Source organism: Spea bombifrons, chromosome 3 (assembly GCF_027358695.1).
Source record: "Spea bombifrons isolate aSpeBom1 chromosome 3, aSpeBom1.2.pri, whole genome shotgun sequence".
Classification (NCBI taxonomy): domain Eukaryota; kingdom Metazoa; phylum Chordata; class Amphibia; order Anura; family Pelobatidae; genus Spea; species Spea bombifrons.
In genome coordinates this window covers 84,419,472-84,440,783 of record NC_071089.1, presented here as the reverse complement: position 1 = coordinate 84,440,783, position 21,312 = coordinate 84,419,472, and the positions used below count along the sequence as shown (strand labels likewise).

At 38.3% G+C, this 21,312-nt stretch overlaps 1 protein-coding gene across 1 annotated transcript; it reads left to right on the top strand.

Moving 5' to 3' along the window:
* The first annotated feature begins 5,395 nt into the window (after positions 1-5,395).
* Positions 5,396-20,219, top strand: GMNC (geminin coiled-coil domain containing). The gene is made up of 5 exons (XM_053460377.1): positions 5,396-5,539; positions 17,188-17,362; positions 17,591-17,676; positions 18,022-18,138; positions 18,857-20,219. The coding sequence occupies exons 1-5, from the start codon at positions 5,396-5,398 to the stop codon at positions 19,484-19,486; spliced, it is 1,152 nt and encodes a 383-aa protein (XP_053316352.1). The 3' UTR covers positions 19,487-20,219.
* Positions 20,220-21,312: the final 1,093 nt, after the last annotated feature.

Sequence of the window (21,312 nt, the reverse complement as noted above, 5' to 3'; positions counted from 1 at the left end):
ACAGACACCATGCAAAGACATAAGTAGTATATTAATGTATACAGAATTCAAATGTTGTGTTTTATCTGCAATTAACCCCAGTCTCATAATGACATTTTTGTTTGAAGGAATTTTCTGTATGGATTTTCTTTTCTGTGAAAGCATATAGTGAACTTTGGAGGAAATATATGGGAGCCAAATGTGTTTTTAGGCTGTCATATTACTGGCCATTTAGTGAGCTGCAGTCTTCCCACAGATTGAATGGTAGTTGCTTCTGCTAGGAAATGTTCATTCCACCATAACTGCAAAATGTATTATTGTATACCAACTTGGCAATTTCGACCTTACAGCCATATTTTGCTATTAAACATTTATCATCATATGCATGTTAGGGTCTGGATAAATATGACAGTGGACCAGCACTGGACCTTAAGATGTTAACTCAGTCTTCTGAGTTACCTTTATCCTAGTCATCTCTGCTGTAACCCTGTGTGTGAAGATCCTGATTCTGAATCACAGAAATAAATCCTTGAATAATCAGAAGACTTTCTTTATTTTGATGCTACAAGAATTTTAACCCCTAGAGGAAGGTGTGTCGGCACCTGGAATCCCCTTTTCTCAAATATATCCCATTTCCGACAATCTCCTCTTCCTTTATAGCTATATAGCCGTTCTTCCTTTATTAATCCCCTCTTTACACACATCCTTTAACCTTTCCCTAACTCATGCCTCCATTTGAACATTAACAACAATAAGGTTGTTATTGTGTATCTGAAAATTGCTTTAACACAACGAGTGCCAAACATATCCTTGCATATCCTTCTGGTACTTAAAGGATTACTAATGGGTCGACTATAAAGAAAAAAAAAACATTGCTGCCCATGACACTCCAGGGGTCTTCAACAGGTGGCGGGGGATGGGTTAATTAAAATCTGACTTGTCTCTTATCTATATCACACATGGTCCTTTCTTCTGGGCTCCCGGAAGTAGCAAGCGTCTCAAAACACAGTAGGTAGAGAGGGAGGCTGTATATTAGCACTGCTCTGTATTATAGCCATCCTCACAAGTGCCATCCGTAATATAATCATGTGGTGGGTTTTGTAGTGCTGAATTATCCTGCATTACCAACATGGTCTTTCTGTGAAATACAATTACTAGCCTACATTCAATTCAGCTTGATGTATAGGTACAGTGAAGGGAAAAAATATTTGATCCCCTGCTTATTTTGTATGTTTTTTGATCATACATTTTTTGTACGTTTGCCCACTGACAAAGACATGATCAGTCTATAATTTTAATGGTAGGCTTATTTGAACAGTGAGAGACAGAATAACAACAAAAATCCAGAATAACACATTTCAAATAAGTGATTTAACTCAGTGAAATAAGTATTTGATCCCCTATCAATTAGCAAGATGTCTGGCTCCCAGGTGTCTTTTATACAAGTAACGAGCTGAGATTAGGAGCACTCTCTTAAAGAGAGTGCTCCGAATCTCAGCTTGTTACCTGTCCACAGAAGCAATCAATAAGATTCCAAACTCTCCACCGTGGCCAAGACCAAAGAACTGTTCAAGCATGTCAGGAACAAGATTGTAGACCTACACAAGGCTCTAATGGGCTACAAGACCATCGTCAAGCAGCATGGTGAGAAGGTGACAACAGTTGGTGCGATTATTCGCAAATGGAAGAAACACAAAATAACCATCAATCTCCCTGGGGTTCCATGCAAGATCTCACCTCGTGGAGTTTCAATGATCATGAAAACTGTGAGTAATCAGCCCAGAACTACACAGGAGGATCTTGTCAAGGCAGCTGGGACCACAGTCACCGAGAAAACAATTGCTAACATACTATGCCGTGAAGGACTGAAATCCTGCAGGGCCTGCAAGGTCCAACTGCTCAGGAAAGCACATGTACAGGCCTGTCTGAAGTTTGCCAATGAACATCTGAATGATTCAGAGGAGAACTGGGTGAAAGTGTTGTGGTCAACTTGCTGTGTTTGGAAAAGGAGGAATGCTGCCTATGACCCCAAGAACACCATCCCCACTGTCAAACATGGAGGTGGAAACATTATGCTTTGGATGTGTTTTTCTGCTAAGAGGACATTACAACTTCACCACATCAAAGGGACGATGGATGGGGCCGTGTACCATCAAATCTTGGGTGAGAACCTCCTTCTCTCATTGAAAATGGGTCATGGATGGGTATTCCAGCATGACAATGACCCAAAACACATGGCCAAGGCAACAAAGGAGTGGCTCAAGAAGAAGGTCATGGAGTGACCTAGCCAGTCTCCAGACTTTAATCCCATAGAAAATCTGTGGAGGTAACTGAAGGTTGGAGTTGCCAAGAGAGGATCTGCAAAGAGGAGTGAGACAAAATCCCTCCTGAGATGTGTGAAAACCTGGTGGCCAACTACAAGAAATGTCTGACCTCTGTGATTGCCAGCAAGGGTTTTGCCACCAAGTCATGTTTTGCAAAGGGGTCAAATACTTATTTCACTAAAATGCAAATCAATTTATAACTTATTTGAAATGTGTTATTCTGGATTTGTTTATTGTTATTCTGTCTCTCACTGTTCAAATAAACCTACCATTAAAATTATAGACTGATCATGTCTTTGTCAGTGGGCAAACGTACAAAATCAGCAGAGATCAAATATTTTTTTCTTTCACTGTAGCCTGGTGGTTGCATGCAGGCTTGGGGCGCTTTGTGAATTGACTTCCCCAAACCTGAAATCCTGAGCTCAACTCTGTAGCCTGTGACTGTATACAATAATGTTCTGTAATTAGACCCTATGGCAGGTTACCTCACACCAGTTTACAAATGGCTGCACGTTTTATTTCTCTTTCCTACAAGGTTCATGCAATGTTGATTTCTAGAAAATCTTGCTGCATCACATGTCTCTAGGCTTGCTGAATCTGAACGGCAATTTTATGACAGGCTGATGTATCACTGAGTAATTTTGAAACTCTACTGAGAAGGGAGTAAGATTGCATCTTTCATTTGGACAGTATCCAACCAATCAGGTTAAATATTAATTTGGTCTCGGAATGTCTGAGAGAAGATGATACCTTACATGTAGATTTCTATGATATACCTGGTGGTATGTATCTCCTGCTGTGAGTTGCATAGTTATGTTGTTAAAGAAAGCATTAAGAAATGCTGAGAAACCCCAAACAACCACCTAACTTCATGAGTTAAGCCTTTCGGTACAAGCGGCCAATTGATTGAATTGATTGACTAAAAGGGGTAAAAATACAGAATAGCTAGATTTTTACCAATCACCAATTTCACTATACAAATGATCAACTCTAATGACTCTCAGCATTGGCCTGTTGTAAGGCAGCTCCACGTCAACCTTTTTTGGAAAATATTTGGAAAAATTGGCTTCATAATGCTCAATGAGTCAGTTAAAACCAAAAGTACTAAATTGGCACTATAATGGCACCAAATAAAATAAAAACTGCTATTTTAAGGTGACCAGATCACAAAAAGAGCCTCAGGGAACAGATATACAGACAACCCCAATCTGAAATGACTAGAGTCAGTTCAGTCGGGTAAACCATCAGAATGGGCCAATAAAGAGCTGGATCCTGGTGAAGCTGGCAACAGATAAAACCAACCATTTCCACAAATACATGAGATTCAACAGTCAGCAGGGAGACTTAGAAGCCAAATGTTGAAGGTCTGCCGGGAAGATAGCTGACACCCTCCCCTCTACTGCTAACAACAGAGTGCCCAAAAGACGGCTTCTCCCGAAACAACATGATTAAGGAATGTACAAGCCATTTCAGTCCACTGGGGACACATTAAAACATTGGGGATTTTCAATTAAGGGGATAGCAGAAATTAATAGTAAGAATTAACTTGAAAAAGTTGGAGGACAGTATACTTCTTAAATCAGTAAAGTAATTTGAAGATATTTTAATCTACTTCCACTATTTACTCAAGTCCTTTAGGTGACCATCAGGAGCAGTTACAGTAGAAGTAGAAACAGGGAAATCTAAAGGTTGCAGTCTACAGTGCTGTAGAAAAGTGAACATTGAAGGAAACGATGCAGAGAGAGCATGTCTTAACAATAGATTAAGGACAATATGCATGTAACAGATAGACATCTGTTTTGTAAAGACCTCTGCATAACACGGAAATAAACTCAAATGTGCAAGACAGAGTCTTTACGTGGTAGCCAAAAGCTCTACATAGCTTCTTGGGAGACTGCCAAAAGAGGATAAGCACAGTTTGATGAGGATGGCCACGTAAGATATAGAAGAGTAGTTTAAGTTTAAAAAGCCACTCAACTTCTAGTATACATGCATGTAAGAAACAAGACCTTTCACCAGACCTTTGCAGCCGCCTGGGGCAACAAGCTAGCATTGGACCAGCTTGTTGTGTTTGGCAGCCTAGGTAGGTAATGTTTTTTTAATAAATCATTCCATAGTCTTTGGGGTGTGAGAAGTGGTTGCAATATATCCTGCAAGACACAGATGAGATAATTGTTGCATGCACATATTTATAAAAAATTAGTCAAGTCAAAAAACAGCATTAGCAATGTGTTCTGCAACAAAAATAAAACCTATTATTTCAAACTAATTCATGCACAAGTAGAGTTTCTCCCACAACTTCTAACAAGTTATGTAACAGTGTTTATGTTGCTAAACACATTTGTTACACATTTTCTGTGTAATGTAACACAATAACACAATAACTTAATAAAAGGTGCCTATTGCATATGCATTCTTGTGTTTAGTGTAGAAAAAAAAAAAAAAAACTGGCTATAGGGATCCTAGTTTTGTCACCATGACATCATTGAGTTCAATATAATACAAAAGAGATCACAGATAGGGATTTCTATCCATATTTTTATTTGGAGAAGTAGACTGAAAGAGCAATGTGGTCCTTTAGAACATAAAACCTATCTATGTGGGATATTGCATCAGGGAATGTTGCTATTTGTGGTTATTTTTCACTATTATCAACTACTCAGTGGAAGACATCTTAAAATGTTTTTTTTTATTTTTTATTTCAGCATAGGATCTTTACACAATAGAACTTTTTTTAAAAAAGGCCCTTATCCTCCCCAAAAATGATGTATAAATTGGATGAATACACCAAAGAAAATGGGGATCATGTTTACCAAACATATGGTAAATATGGCAAAAAAAGCTTCCGTCTTTATAGTGGGAAAAGCTCTCAGGTTTTCTCTGTCATCCCATGACGTACCACCGTCAGGAGTTAAAGGTCTGTACAAGCGACTCTTTTGGTAGCCGGTCGTACGGACCTTGAACTCTTGGTCTGGTGAAGTAGGACCCCGCAGGAAGGAACGTGCCAGGATAGACAGGAAGGGAGAAGCGGCGTAGCGGACAAGCCGGGTCAAACCAGGAGACCAAGACGAGACCGAATCAGAACCAGAAGCATGGTCAATAAGCTGAGTCGCTACCAGAAATCCAAAACCAAGAGCAGGATCAGCAAACAAGAGCAAGGTCAGCAAGCCGGGACAAAATGGGGAAACAGCACAAATCAGAGCACAAGCAAAACAGATGAGTTACACCAACCAAGGGTAACACAGAAGTGAAAGTCCCGGGCTTAAATGGGGAGAGAGTGAGGTACTTCCTGAAGGCAGAGGTCACCCTGGTTCATAAAATCGCGTCACCGTTGGAACGCGCATTTTGAGGTTTGGCCAAGGTGGCGCTGTTGTTTCAGTTTTCCGCGCGGTCGACCATGCGGTGAAGCCAGGGTGCACACTCGCTACCCGGAATGTTCTGGAGTCAGCCTCGCCACAGGAGCAGCTCAGGCACGTGAAGACAAGGACCGGTGTCGGAGGTAAGTTCTTACACCAAGTTTTGGCATCAAGAGTTAAAGGTCTGTACAAGCGACTCTATTGGTCGCTCGTACCGACCTTTTACTCCTGGAGCAGGGGGACCACAGGCAAAGTTTTGGCACCAGGATTTTAAAAGTCCATTCGAGCGACCCTATTAGTCGCCAACAGGGGGCTTGTCTGACATCAACCAATGACGAGCAGCTCATTGGTTGATGGCAGAGGAGGCCCCTGCCGGCGACCAATAGACTTGCTCGTATGGACCTTTAAAATCCTGGCACCAAAGCTGCTGCGTAGCGTTACGGCGTTAACCCGGTAATAAGAAAAAAACAAACACGAAGAATGTACACGAATATTTGCCCATTTTGAACACAAGAAGGGGAGAATATTTGTGGAATACAAAGATTTTTTTACCCATGAAGACGAACACAAAGACGAAGACGAACAGGAAGAGTTGGCTGGCGCCCAAGTCTAGTTAAAACAATCATTGTCTTCTTGTGAGGAAAACTGACTTTAGTATCTGCTTACAGACATTCCCTCTAGAAGTCGGGATAGTCCAAAATGGCCTTATGGCATCAAAGCATCTGTGAACAGTGTGACCAATGCTGATCCTAAAATTCCAAACCACTTCTATATTAATTACACAAAGTCCTTTCCTCAGTCATCTTCATCCTTTGCAAGCAGGCTGTAGAACTAAATGCCCCATTAATATGCTTCCATAAGAAGCAATGATATCATTTCTGGCATTGTTCTTAATGTACTGTACCTAATACATAACTTTAAGCTATCCTTGCATCACTTTCATATTGTTAGCTTGCTGTGGAAATGATTTCGTTCTTGCTGATCATGCCCATGAACGTCAGATTAGAAACAAACAATTTGATGGAAGAAGAACTATCTAACCTGCTCAAGTTTACTGATCTTAATCAATGCTTAATTCAAGCTTTATGTCGATCCAATGCATGTCTAAATTCCCTCACTGTATTACCTAAATTATCGTGCCAGGTAAGGGTGAGCCTAAAGTTGGTGGCTTCTGGGTGCAGAATTTCTTTGCCATATCCACCTCCACACACTGTTACTAATCTACCGCACAAACTCACTATACCACCCACACATTCTAACGCCATACATACATAGTTACATAGTCATACAGCAACATACACTCAGCTTCCTGCCGTTATGCGCAATGTAATATTTAGGTTGATGAATCTCTTACTAGTCATGACCCAAAAAAATGTCTGGAACCCGAAGTGATTGATTATAGAAATGATCTAGATGGGTTCATGTGCAATATTCTACTGTACTGTCTCTCCAATTTGCAAATACTTTCCCCAGTAATTGGTACTTGTGCATTGTATACACATTTCCAAAAGTGGCCAGTAGATGGCACTATATGCAGTGTCTTTACAAGGAAGACAAAAGTGGAGCTTACGGCAGCACATTTGCACTTCTATACACAAAATGTCTTGCTGCCATGTATAATGGTGTCTTCAGAGTTGAAGTGTAAGGTTAATACTTAGCCCTTATTAAATATTACATTCATTTTGAGGAGCGATTTATCTGTTTTACTACTGTTTATGCACCAGCTTCTCCTTGGATATTTTGTATGGGTCCTTGGTGTCCAAAGGTGGGAAAGTATGCTTAAAGTGTTGACTGAAGAAGATCTGTTCCCCAGCATTCCCTGAGCTCCTCTTTTATTGAAGTCATCTTGAGGGAATATAGTTGCACCAGTGCTGTACATGAGCTCCATCAGTTTTACAGCTCCCTTGGTGAGTCGGGGGAGATCTGAGAATCTCCCCAACTGGTCCATGATCCACACTGCCCACAAAACCTTTTTGAATAATCATTAACAGTGCACAAGGTTACTGACAGTACACAGTGAAGGGCATCAACTACTTTTAAACCATGTTGTAGTCAATTATAAAGATTACCACATTGAAATTTATATAAATTAACATAAATATAAATTAAACAAGACATGCCAAGGTGAGAGACTGCATGTGACACAATAAAAAGCAGAAATGTCTTAACCCCTTAAGGACAATGGGCGATCCCTAAACCCATTGAAAACAATGCATTTTGAGTCCGTACATGTACGGGCTTTGTCATTAAGGGGTTGATACACCATTAAAAATACTAGACTTGGGCACCGACCCAAGCCTAATATTAAAGGTCTCTTACGGACCTTTAACTCCTGGCGCCAAAACTTGGCCTGGGGAGACCATTGGCTTCGGTGCCAGGAGTTAAAGCTACTCTATTGGTCACCGGCAGGAGCCCCCCCTGGCATCAACCAATGAAGGGCACCCTACACATACTCACTCTAACGCCATTTGCTGACACCCTCAAATATACTAACTCTAATACTGTACACTGACACACTACACTGTACACTAATGCACACTCTAAGACCATACACTAACACCCAACACAGTTTAACACTGTACACTGGCATACCCCAAAAATACAAACACTCGAAAACTGTACACTGATGCCACACATACGCTCATTCTAATACCCTACACAGTCTTGCATTGTATACAAACACACATACATACATACACATGCACATTGCATGCTTACCCTTACACACAAACATACTGGGGCACACTTGCCCTTGCAGCCCCATGCTTACTTGCCCTTAGACATACACTTTCAAAATACAAATGCTCTCTCTCCTTTCTCATTAGCCCTCTCCTTTTTCTATATCTCTCTTCTTTCCCCTTATCTCTCCTCCACATTTTCTCTCTCGCTTCTCTTTATCCCTCCCTCTTTTCACCACCATCTACCCACTTTCTCCACATATTCCTTTTTCTTTTTTTCAGTCCTGTAATGGGAGTGCAAGGTCGGTTTCCTCAGACTTCTGCTTTAGTGCTCCCTTGCAGTGCTGAGCGCCGGGATATGATGTCATCAATTGTCCGCACGCGGAAAATTGATGGACAATTGAAGCATAGGTCTGACAGATTCATAGAGGAACATCCTTGAGCTTCCAAACCGACACTTACAACTGCTGATTTTCCAGGACAGATGGCAATTATGGTAATGTGGCACTGATTACACTTATATAAAATATGACACCATTAAACCCATCTAGTTTGTCTATTCTTGATTTAAAAAGCTTAAAACCTTTTTTGGTCCTTGGTCTTGCGTTATATTCAGATTAGCAAAATGCCTATCCCATGCATGCTCTTAGAGCACAGAGACAAGTAAAGCCGCTCCTAGAACTGAACATTTTAAGTCTGTGTGGGTCATGGTAAAACAACTTCACTGGATTTAAGAAACCAAAATTATATTGGTCTATGTTATGGAACTTACACAGCCTCCTGACCTCCCTATGCTACAAGTGAATAGAAACAACAATAAAAAGTTTCATGAAAATATGAAAAGTGGGTGAAAATGGGATTGCTGGCACTGAGTATATCAAGTTACTTAAAGAGAAAGCAATTCAATGGGGAAAGGGACTTATTCTTCAAGAGAAGTACAGTGTACGTCCTTGAGAGTTCCTGCACTGGGTTAAGTGTTGGAATGTGCCAGCACTAGTGCTACAGTTTATTTGTGGGAGTGCTATGCTCTAATGCTACACATCCTTCCAACAGTCAGGCCACAAGTGACAGCAGCTTTGGTCTATCCACTCCTTAAAAGTAAACCCGAAAAGTTCTGCCAAATCCAACAAAAGGCATTGTGTGGTGGACAAATGTATGCATTTCTAAAAATAATACTGTATTGTAAAAAGGTTAATTAATGATTCATTTACTATTCAGTGAAAGTAAGTGATGAGTAATGAGTTTATATCTAGAGATTTTGGGTGTGATTTACAAAGTGGTAAAAAATGTAAAAAAAGTAATAGATTTTACTGATTATAGTTTTCAATGTAATTTCTAAGTCCCAGCCAATAAGATGAAACATTTCAGCTAAATTAAACTTGCCTACCATTTTATCATATGCTAGGAACTCTCTGTAAAATTTCAAAGAATCTCTGATTTGAATACTGTCTTATAACACCATAAAAATATGGTGTTATTCTGTTGATCTGTATCTGGTACGCTCTGTTTCCATACATTATTATGGTATACCTACAAATAGAGGATTTGTATGTCTGATTTTGTTTATTTGATCTATACCTTCAATGATGAGTTAACATGTGATTTTCAATTGATCTATACCTGCAAAGCTTGTTTTTTGTGTTGATTCTGTTGATCTATACCTGATGTGCTATATTTCCATACATCATTTATGCATACCTGAAAATATAGGGTTTGTATGTGATCTATACATGCAAGTTTTATGTGTTGATCTGTAGTTCACAGACAGGAAGGAAAGGAGAGGTATGGCTTAGTGAATGAGGGACAAAGGGACTGGGAATTATTTCAGGGGAGAGGACCTCTCAAAGTCATGGTCAGGGTGAGACTGCACTGACTATCACAGTCTTCCCCTAATCTGCAGTCAGTGTGGCATTTTTTTTTTTTGGGTGTGGTAACAGAGTGATTGCATGCTAGGGAGTGTGGAGCAGGGCCCAAGGAAATGCTTTTTGGGGTCCAATTTTTTCAATATTTAAAAAAAAAAATTGTTATAGCAGATTAGCTGTTTTTTCCTTGTATTTAATGTATATTATTGTTTCCCGATATATATTACTATACTTGTTTGCACTTGCACATAAACTATCTTTAATGAAAGCTAGTTGTTTGTTACAAGATTTTTTTTCCTTTCTTTTTTTTTGGGATGGGGGTCGCCAGAGGAGTGGTCCGCAGAGGGTACCAGAACACTTAAGGCCGGCTCTGCCTATGCCTACTCTTTAACCTGCCTCTGTTGCTGCTCCTTCCTTACTCTGAAGAATCAATTCTTGAAAAAATGTCTTAATTTTGGATGAAATTTAGTGTCCTATACTGTAGGGCTGGAAGTGTGTATCTGCCAGTGTCTACCAAGTGCCCTACTAATACTGCTGCTGCTGCCCATCATTTTCCCATGCTGGGTGTATGTATCCACTGGTGCAGTGCTATTGTTGCAAATTTCATTTCCGAATTAAAAAAGGATTCCGAATTTCATTTAAACGGAGTTGTCTGAAAATGAAATTCATTGTCCGAAAACGAATGCTGCAAAAATGAAATTACTTTACATTGAATCGATTTTTGTTTGCCATGCACAAGCCTCATCATTATTTATAAGGATGTATTGTTTATCACAAAAATGATGTCACATGATGTATTTTAACTGGAGTGAAGATCAAGAACTTTTAGGTACTTTACTTCTATACATAAAAGGCTACTCGCAAATAGCAATTTTATATATATATCTATATACAAGACATTAAATTTAAGTTATCCTTTTAACTTCACTATGATAATTAGATTTTTATAACATTTGTTATTTAATGAAGTCTGTTCACGTGCCTTCAAAACTCCAGAGTTAAATTCCTGGTTTTGTTTTGTCCATCATTTGCATGGTAATTATAAAGCCATTGTTAGTCAAATATCAACACAACTACGGCAGGAGCTGCTTGTACATTGCAGACACAGAGAAAATGGCAGCCGGCTACAAATACTTGTAAATCAGGCTCCTTAACCTTTTCAGTGTCATAGGAATAAGCAAGGAAATGTAGTACAAGCACTTTTGTAAACTAAGGGAGTTAACTAGCTAGGTCACTGAAGTTCATGAAGTTTGGTTTGGAGCTGTTATTTTAATATCAAACCGATACAGATCATTATCTTTCCCTTCAAGTAAGCAACTTATCTCTGCTCTGTGGTCTTTACCTATCCATCATATTTAATGCTAGATGGTCTAAACCCCTAAACTACCGTGCATGCACCACCTGAACCTAAGTAATCCTTTTAGTACTGCGCCGCTACCCCACACATGGCAGCCATGGCATTAATCCATGGCTTCTCATGTTAGTTCAAATCATATGTATATCCGTGAAATAGTCATTTATCAAGAAACTTTGCAACTTTAGCAGGACTTCAGATTGTGGACTTATGTATTGAGCTGAACTCTATGCAAGGACAGGGCCCTTAAGAACGTGTCTGCTTCAATAGATTGACATTGAGATAGTAGCCAACGCATGTACACAGTAAAAGGCTCAAGACCCTGTAAAATGGGCTCCAATGTGCATTATATGATATATTATTTGTAAGGTCCCTATAAACTTGCGTGTTGTTACATTAAACCAGAAGGTGCGTTTAGGACATGTTCAGACATGTAAAATGTCCTGGAGCGCACATATGACTTCAGTTTTATAGGAGACAAGTATAAAATGTTTAACAAATTCCAAACTGAACCTTTGCTGATGGCAGGAAACAATAATATTTAAAATTACAGATATTTATTTAATGGTGCTTAGCGAGAACCGGATGCTCCTCTGTTAAGCCCTTACAATGGATTTTGAGCCCGTACATGTACAGGCTTTGTCATTAAGGAGTTAATAAGGAATCAGGGGATAATTAAGAATAATTTGGCATTACAACAACATAGTCACAGCTCCCCTTCAGTACATTAATGCATATTACAATTTTGGAGAGTAAGAAACGTGACAGTAATATATATATAAAGGATTTTTTTTATTTTATTCACACCAGTTGGGTCCTCTGGCAGCCCTTTTTGACATCAATGTACCAGCAGTAACTGGTTGTGTCATGATGTAAAATTCATGGAAATTGTTTTCAGTTTTCCCCTTTTTCCGTAAAAAAAAAAACAAGGGAAAAAAAAGAAAATTTTCAGAAAAATTTTCAATTTGTAGTTTTACAAATTGAAAATCATTTTGTTACACTGGGAACATGAAATGCAGTGTATATATACAAAATGATTATACTTGAAATAAAAGTATACCTTAGTATACAAATTTAACCTCTTACATGTCAGTAAAAGCCTGAGAAGACCGAAAAATTCAACTACTGTATACCAACAATCAACTTCTTTTCGCCAACAAGACGGAGCAGCTCACAACCAAACTAAACCTTTTCCTTACAGCGCCCCTAGAGACAGAAATGCTTACTGCTCTTATTTGAGAATTGCATTTTCAGTATTTGAATTGTATTCCAGGATTTGCTTGTCTTCAGGTGAGAGGACTTGCAATTATTTGAAACTTTTACAGTCTTAGAAGTCTTTGATGAAGGTTTTCTTGTTATATAGTTTGAATACCAGGTCATAAACATATTATTTATCATCGTGAAAGAACATATTCCACAGTCCATATTTTTTACAGGAAAAAAAAATAAAAAAAAAGGCTGAACATCTCAGGAATAAAACTAGAGTAACATGATCTCAATAGCAGTGTGAATTTACTAAAGTAATATCTTTCACATAGACAGAGCACAAGGCTCATACTTGACACATTTTGAGCTTCATTGCTTAATTATTTCTTAAGTCTTATACCACACACAACAAGAACCTTCCACACTTTTTTGCCCATCTGTTAATACATTCCTAGAAGAGGCAGCATTCAAACCTCTTAAGTTGACATCTTAAGCATCCTCCATAGAAACTACTGCTGCCAGAAGTAGTCTGGCCTTGGGGGACATATTTTCCTGTGCAGTGGTCTTATTTTGCATGGGCACATTACTGCCTGTGGAGCTGTTTGGTTAGTGACAACAGAGTGTATGAAATACAAAAAAGGAAGGAATACACTGTGCAAATTCAAAGCACAATCTGAAGCACACTATATGGCAATATATAACTTACCCATCACTAAGTACAACAGTCTTGGCAAGTTCTATCTAATCCTTACATGACTGTTTTGTCTACTATGGAGCTGAATCAGTGGTGCTGTGTTGCTTTTAACCTACTGAGACTGTCCTGTAATGTAAAACCCTCTCTGGACACCATTACTGAGATATATGTGTGGTAGAAGGTGTGCAGAAGCATATACATTTCATGGAGCTACCCAGATGACACAATGCATAAGACAAATCCGGTGGCAAGACCTTCTTCTTCCTAAAATGAATTTGACATTACCACGTGGACATGCTTTTTATTGCAATATTAAAAGTTTGGACATTTATAAAGTGGAAATGGTCCCACATTAAATGTAAATTATGTTTTCGCGTGATTGGAACACTACCTTTTTGGGGGTCTACTAACACTATGCTGTCTAGCGTTTCCTTCACATTTGATTACTATTGCCTAAACATCCAATTGTTGGCTAATTAACCTGAACTTGGTGGCATCTCTGGACTGTGTAATTCCAAATCTGCTCTGAACCATTCCTACCTATGTGACTCACAGTTCCCCAGTTTGGCATTGTAGATGTAAACCGTGGACAAGATGTTTCAAAATACCCAATTGTAGTTATTTTTTTCTTATTGGTTATTACAATGTTTTATACCAATGTCTTCAAACGAATTTACAGTCTCGTCTCTACTTCGTTGGGACATGAAGAGTAAGAAACAACACTCTGGATTTGTGTAGTTTACTAGAACCCTGGTTCTACTCATCCATCTGATCATGTAACACCTTTTATTAGTGATATCTAGACCCTGGGACAACTATGAGGCTAACACTGAAAATTAAATCCTTATTTATGTATGCGTTCAGAAACTAAAAAAAAACTACTGAATTGCCCCTTTGAGTAACGCGTGTTGCCAGTTCTGGGCACTGCCCGACAGAGGGCAGTGTTTGAAGGAATATACCACGTTCCGTAGTTGCTGCTTTACAAATTAACATTGCAAACATAGTAGGTGCTTGAAAATGCTAGTTTACTGGCTTGGGGTCTGATCTTTACTGGCCAAGTTTAAAAAGCAACTTACGGTAACATTGTAAATAACTCAGATACACTTTGATAAAAGCAAGAGTATTGGCAGGAAAATGATAAAACACAACCATAGGAGGTAAGCAACTAGGTTTTTTTTAAATATGAAACATGATTAATACTGTTTTTCTTACGTGTGAAGATTAGACACATAAGGTCATCATCAGGCATACAAAACATTTAATAAAAATCAGTATTTTTTTATATAATATATTTATATATATTATATTTATTTATAACATATTTTATATAATTATTTCATTATTTTTTCCACATGACCGTATCTAAATCCTGAGGTTCCATCAAACTGATTCCTTAAATCACTCCTAGAACTATAGATTTACTAAGCAGTGATATTTTGGAGACACTTTTTAAGAAATGTATTGATTGGCTTCAGTTTCAGATTATATTTAGTAACAAAAAAACGTTTTTTTTGTTTTGGTTTTTTTTTTGAAAATCTGTCCCTTTTTTAATAAAACAAGAGTGAATTAACGATTTTTTTGTTTTCTTTTTTATGATACGAAAATCAGCTTTATTGTAAATTTAGCTAAAAGCTGGCAGACGAGCACATTACACAAGACCAGAGTTTACAATGTTTGTAAAACAGAATGGCAAATATACATCAATCCAGTGAAGAGGTGTGTTAATGAATTGCTCATGTATTAAATTGCAAAACAAACAATATTTATTCATTCCTTCAAATGGATTAAAATAAACATATGCAGTGCAATTTGGCTTTCCTGTCTAGTACAAAAAGCACCCCCACCCCAGTATAAAAAATATATTAAAAAAGAATGAACTTTAATATTATTGATGAAAAGATAAATCCGATCAGAAATTGGATCTGTGATTAGGATTTGGGAGTGTGCAGGTTGGTAAAACAATCAGTGCTTTGCAAATACATTTCTCAAGGGGTGATAGGCAAGCTATTCCCTAGAAATTACCAAAAAATATGTTTGCGATGAGAGAATGGATGCAATTTACCCTATTAACAAAGTCATTGAGTCTTGGTAATGGGTTAACAGAATAAAGTGTCCTCTTGGGTGAAATAATAGAACATATCCATATGTCATTGTGTCATTAGCTAGCACGGGCCACAGGTTGTTAACTTGTTAATAAAGACAGGTCATGTTACTTAATTTAACTATTTATAGTATACAAGAAAGCCAATGAATCACTGTTCTCACACACACACACATATATATATATATATATATATATATATATATATATATATATATATATATATATATATATATATATATATATATATCACCAAGGTACTTAAATGTCTATGTGTATAGAATTGCTAAGATGCTAACATATTTAGCATGCATCGATCGTTTAAACGTTTACCACGTTTGAGATCTCTGTATTGTTTGTATTATAATTATTCTGCTACAATAAAAATATAATACAGAAAATCTGGATAAGTGTTTCGCTTGCACGTGTGCTGCATAGACAAATGTCTTTTTTATCCATTCCATTACGCTTTAAATGATGTTTATAGGAGCTAATGATTAGGGCTTAATTAGGAGGAGACACTGTAACACCAGTCTGCATGGGGTGTGTTTACACTACATATTAATGTGTACATATGCATGGCTTTGATTTGTGCCGTATGAGCTGGCTGACGTCACACATTTGACAGATTGGCATCGAATCAGATTCGTGGGTTTGCAAAGCCCTGGAGGCGTTGCTGGAGCTCTCTTAGAATAAGGCTGCCTCCTCTTAGCCTCCCTCATTCTCATTTAAAGCTCAGTGGGACTTAAATCACAAACCTGTCTGCCAATATCTAAGTAACAACATGGTAAGTGATTAGTCGTGTGCTTCTTGCTTTGAAAGTAACTGCTTGCCTTTTGTGGACTTTTTTTATATTGTACTTAAATCTAGGGTATTTTTCTTAGTATCAAATTATTTGGTTACATTGCTTGCAGACTACTGCAAGTATTGTACAGGGAAAAAAATGCTTGATGTTCTGACATGCTCTAGAATGCGGTGATCAATTTCTGGTAGATATTTGGAAGTCCTAGGTTTGTTGGATTTACCGGTAATTAGATATGTGAGCAGAGTTGGAAGCGCTGGTATCTCTGGCAAGTATATGTGCTGCGCAGAGCACAAGGAAAAGTTTCTCCAAGTCCCTGATGTGGGAGATAAGTCTTGCGGAGGTCTATCATCACACAGTAGTGAACCCCCTCTGATACCATTTCATATTGTATCATACATTTTACTCTCCTCAAAATATTTATTGTTTTGTGGACACGTTATCTCTGGGGTTCTTGGTTTTCTGTATGCTTTTAGGTTTGCTTTGGTTTCATTTGCTGATTGTAGAATAAAATTGCTGAATTGTACATCTTGCAGAAATACTGCATAGTGAAAGGGTCAGTTCTAAAGGAAACTAGTAGTCTGCTTTCAGTGGGTTTTGGCAAGTGAAGAGAACTCAGTTGTTGGGTAAAATGTCATTGCCAGCTGATCTGGATTTTTATTCACAAAGCAGAGGGCTTATTTTCTACAGGACAATGTAGTCTCTATATCTGGTGTCCTACAGGAGAGAATTTAGCATTACCTCCCCAAAGAGTCTTTCTTTTGCAGGAATACAAAGCTCTGTTTTTTTCACCATATCTAACCAAGTACTCCTCCTGTGTTGATTTTACAGAACACCATTCTGGCTTGCCAAGACCAATACTTTGCAGGGGGTCAGAGCTATGACTGCCCATACTTCTCTTCAACATCAGCCTCTACTGTTGATGTTTCCAAGGAGACTTGGGTTTCTCTCTGGGCTTCTGGTCTCCTGGACAACAAATCAAGCAACCAAGGCCCACACTCTCATGGTAAGTATCCCCTTCCACTACTGACCACTGATCACCTATAGAACCAAGAGGAGTAATCAAGCCCTGGTGCCTAGTATTACACAATTACAATAGAACATGCTACCCTATCTTGAGTTAAAATCACGTTTTTATACACACAATTTTATATTACACATTAAATTGTTAACTGGCAACATCATTTATTTTTTTAGTATAATTCTAACATTTTATTTTATTTTTCTCTACTAGGACAGGCATATAACTTTGGGGGACTGTTCCAAGGTGATTTATTGTGGGGTGACCAGCTCTCTTCTCAAATGTTCGCAAATAAGCAGGTAAATATAATTTCATTTGGTTTGAAATGCACTTCATGATTTGCTCATTTAGGATGTCCTAGCACCGCACGAGTTCATGTAATTCAGACCCATTGGTAAGCACAACTAAGAAAGTCTCATCTATCCTATTGACATTCAAAAAAGTCTCAGCATGTGATAAGGGTCATCACAAGTGTTTGCTTACACAACTACTCGTATTTATGGATTGCTTATATAGTTTACACACACCTACATAATATATTTACAAATATATCAACACTAGTTTCATACTTACTACTTCTATGTTTAATGTTAAATTTGTCCAAATTCTATGCTTAACTCTAATTTTGTTCCTTGATCTTCTAGCTCCAAGATACTCTGATTCAGAAAGAAGAGGAGCTGGCAAGACTTCATGAGGAAAACAACAAACTAAAGCAGTACCTGAACTCCACGTATGTGAAAAGCTTAGAGGAAAAGGCTAAGGTGTGTAATCATGTCCTACAAGATTTTATCAAGTAATGTTTCCTGGTCTCAAACACCTAGGTGCTAATCACTAGATAGTGAAAGGATGTTCCATATCTACAGTTTACCTGATAGTGATCCAGCTGCTAATGACCTCATTTGTAGATAAAATCCTGGAGAATCAGTAGGCTGCTGAAGGAAGTTTGATAGGGATCTCCAAGATAAGAACACTCTGGCACGCGTATTGTTGTTAACTTTACTCTCCTCTACTATGCTAATTGAAGCGGCTATCACTGGAAGAACACGTTGCTTGGAGCAATTATGAAGTGTAAAGTAGGTATGGGTTAACACCCTGCTTGACTCTCACCCAGATCGGCTATAAAGTGAAAAGATCCCATTGTGTGCGGTATTGTTTTGTTCAAAAATGCAGCGTGCTTGCAAATTGCACCTGTACCTGCTTGGGATCCCCTGCGGTGCTAAGCCAAGTCCTAACCACTTCAGCCAGAGAAAAGCAGTCTTTTTATCAGAGTGCAGGAATGCCAGACACTAATCCATCTTTCATAGATTTTTTTTTTCTTCCACAAATCCTGCCACAGACAAATACTCAAATAAAAGCAGTGATTTACAAGGCAGACAAATATAAAGATCTAGGCAGTGTAAGCAGTTGATGGCTTAATCGATATTATATGATTGCCTACCATGTAGATTCTAATAGAAAGTGTAACCTTGTGCTTTGCAGAAACTGATGTCGCAAGACAGCCTGCCTTCATTTGGTGCTCCAAAGAAAAGAAAAGCCAGGGAGAGCACACTCTCCTCTCCAGACAGCCAAGCCAAAAAGGCCAAGAGAAATCTCTACGATGACTTCACTGCCTGCGAACAGCAAACCAGCTCTACAGTAGACACATGGGTTCTGCAAACCCTTGGACTAAAAGATGTCAACACTATTGATGAGTCAGACTCAGCTAACTACAGTGCTTTGTCTTCACATCTTCTCCACCACCTGCAGGGGGCAGACTACTGTAATATCCAGGGCTCTCCCTCCTCTGGTTACGGTACAGCACATGTTACTCCTACCCATAGCCAGGATGCCAGCACCTACAGCCAAGATTCTCCATATCTACATGATCTTTCTCCATCCCACTGTGGCTCCACTTCATCACTGCCTGGAAGTCAACCTGTTAGCCCATTTGCTTCTCCCATCTACTACACTCCAGATGTATCTCCAAACAAAACCGAAGTTGCCTTCTCTACTTCCTTGAGCCCCCACAACAATGTGAAGACCCACAGCTTCTCTCAAGGACAAGCTTTTGTACGCCGGGATAATGAAGGAGGATGGAAGTTCACTTGGGTACCCAAGCAGTCTGAATAAACTGAGGGATGCGTGCAGACCCAGGAACTGCCCATAACACTTTTGCACTTTGTTCTCCTAGGAGAGCATGCTGGTTATGATGAGGACACGTGGTGGCATTAGCATATCACACAAAGCAGTCCGGTTCTTTAATCTTGTCCCATCCGACACTCAGAGAAAGAACGTTGAATCGTGAGCTCGATTTTCTTGGACCAGCTTTGACCTTTCAAGGCATCTTGTTTAAATGACATTGTTTATGTCGATCTACTTTTTCCATGAAAAAAAAAAATGTAGGATTTGCTAACAGTATTTATTTCTGTTTAGTTGTATGTGCAAATAATGTCAGTGACGTGATCCTGAGTAGTTTTAACCCATTGTGTATTTTGCTGCCAGAAGTACAGTGCCATACCAATCAGTTTGAAATCAAATGATTTATCACTGCCTAATTTTCCCTATGGTATTATTATTATTTTTTTTAATGATAGGAGGTTACACTGCCTGGATTAATCTAAATCAGATGTATCTCTCTATATTGGATATACTGGTTTTATTCACTGCCAGATAAGGCTGCTACACAGTTCTCAGAATAGAATGTGATGTCCCAAGTCAGGAATATTGACAAATCCTTTTTTTTTGTTAGGATATTTGTGTTGGTAACTATTTATTTACTGGTTTTTTTACAGATAAACATGGACAATCACATATGTTTTGTGGTGTTATGTCTACCTTGTTCACTAAAATGTAAATAAAATAAAATTAAATATGATTTGTTGCAAATGATCTTTTATATTTTCGTTTATAATGGGTGAATGCATGTTCTGAATATGTAGCATATTTGTAAGCAGCCTTAATGAGGAACGGCTGCATTTTTAACAATGAATGGTATATCCCCTAAAATACTCTATATTTTCACCCTGAAAATCCTATTAAATCTGTGATGTCATTTATGAACGTGACAACATAAGCCACACAGAGGTGGATTGAAATTTAATGCTAATCTCTCTAGTCACTGTACCTCCTGCTGCAGCCCTGTAATTATACCTGTATGGTTCAGGTAGCTGCAGCAGCCCTGATAGATGCATTTTGTATTTCTCACACTACACCAATCCCCAACCAAAATAATAAAACCTCATATAATGTTCATGGGCTTAAAATTCAAGGGAGGACATATATTCCTGTATTACAAATTGCAAATGCTTGCTATACCAACCCTTTCAATAATGGATACTTGGGTTGCTTCACTACAAAAAGTATTTGCCTTGTCATCAATAGAACTCTGTACAAAATTCTTGAAGTGGGGAATGTTTAGAAACATTATTCCTAGTACAGTTAAATGTCACATTTAATGTCACACAATTGTTACATAGAAAGGAAAAATACTTGAATGGTGTGTATGTGTATTAAAAAGTAAAATGACAGACCAACTAAGGCTAGTCTGCTTAACACACTAGAGAGTGCAATGATTGTGGAACAGCATCTTTAACAGAAAGAAAAACTATGTCAGCCATACAATATTTAACTGTTCCTATGGGATGAACATCACTGTAGACATCATTGCATTATCTGTTGTTATTAACTTTTCCATGGAAGTAGGAGTTTTAAACCAGTTGTATATCTTCATATTAGCTACCCCTGGTTTAGTCAATGCTAGCAACTCTAATACTCAAGCTACAGTGAGCTATAACTACCAACTTGCATGCGATTTCACAGGGTCATGTGGTCTAAATATTCTTGACTAATTGGATGACAACATCTTTATCAGTATTCTTTTTTATCAGAATGGTATAACTGAAAAACCTGATTGGATAAAGGGGATTCAGATAATTATTATTATCATTTATTGTTTT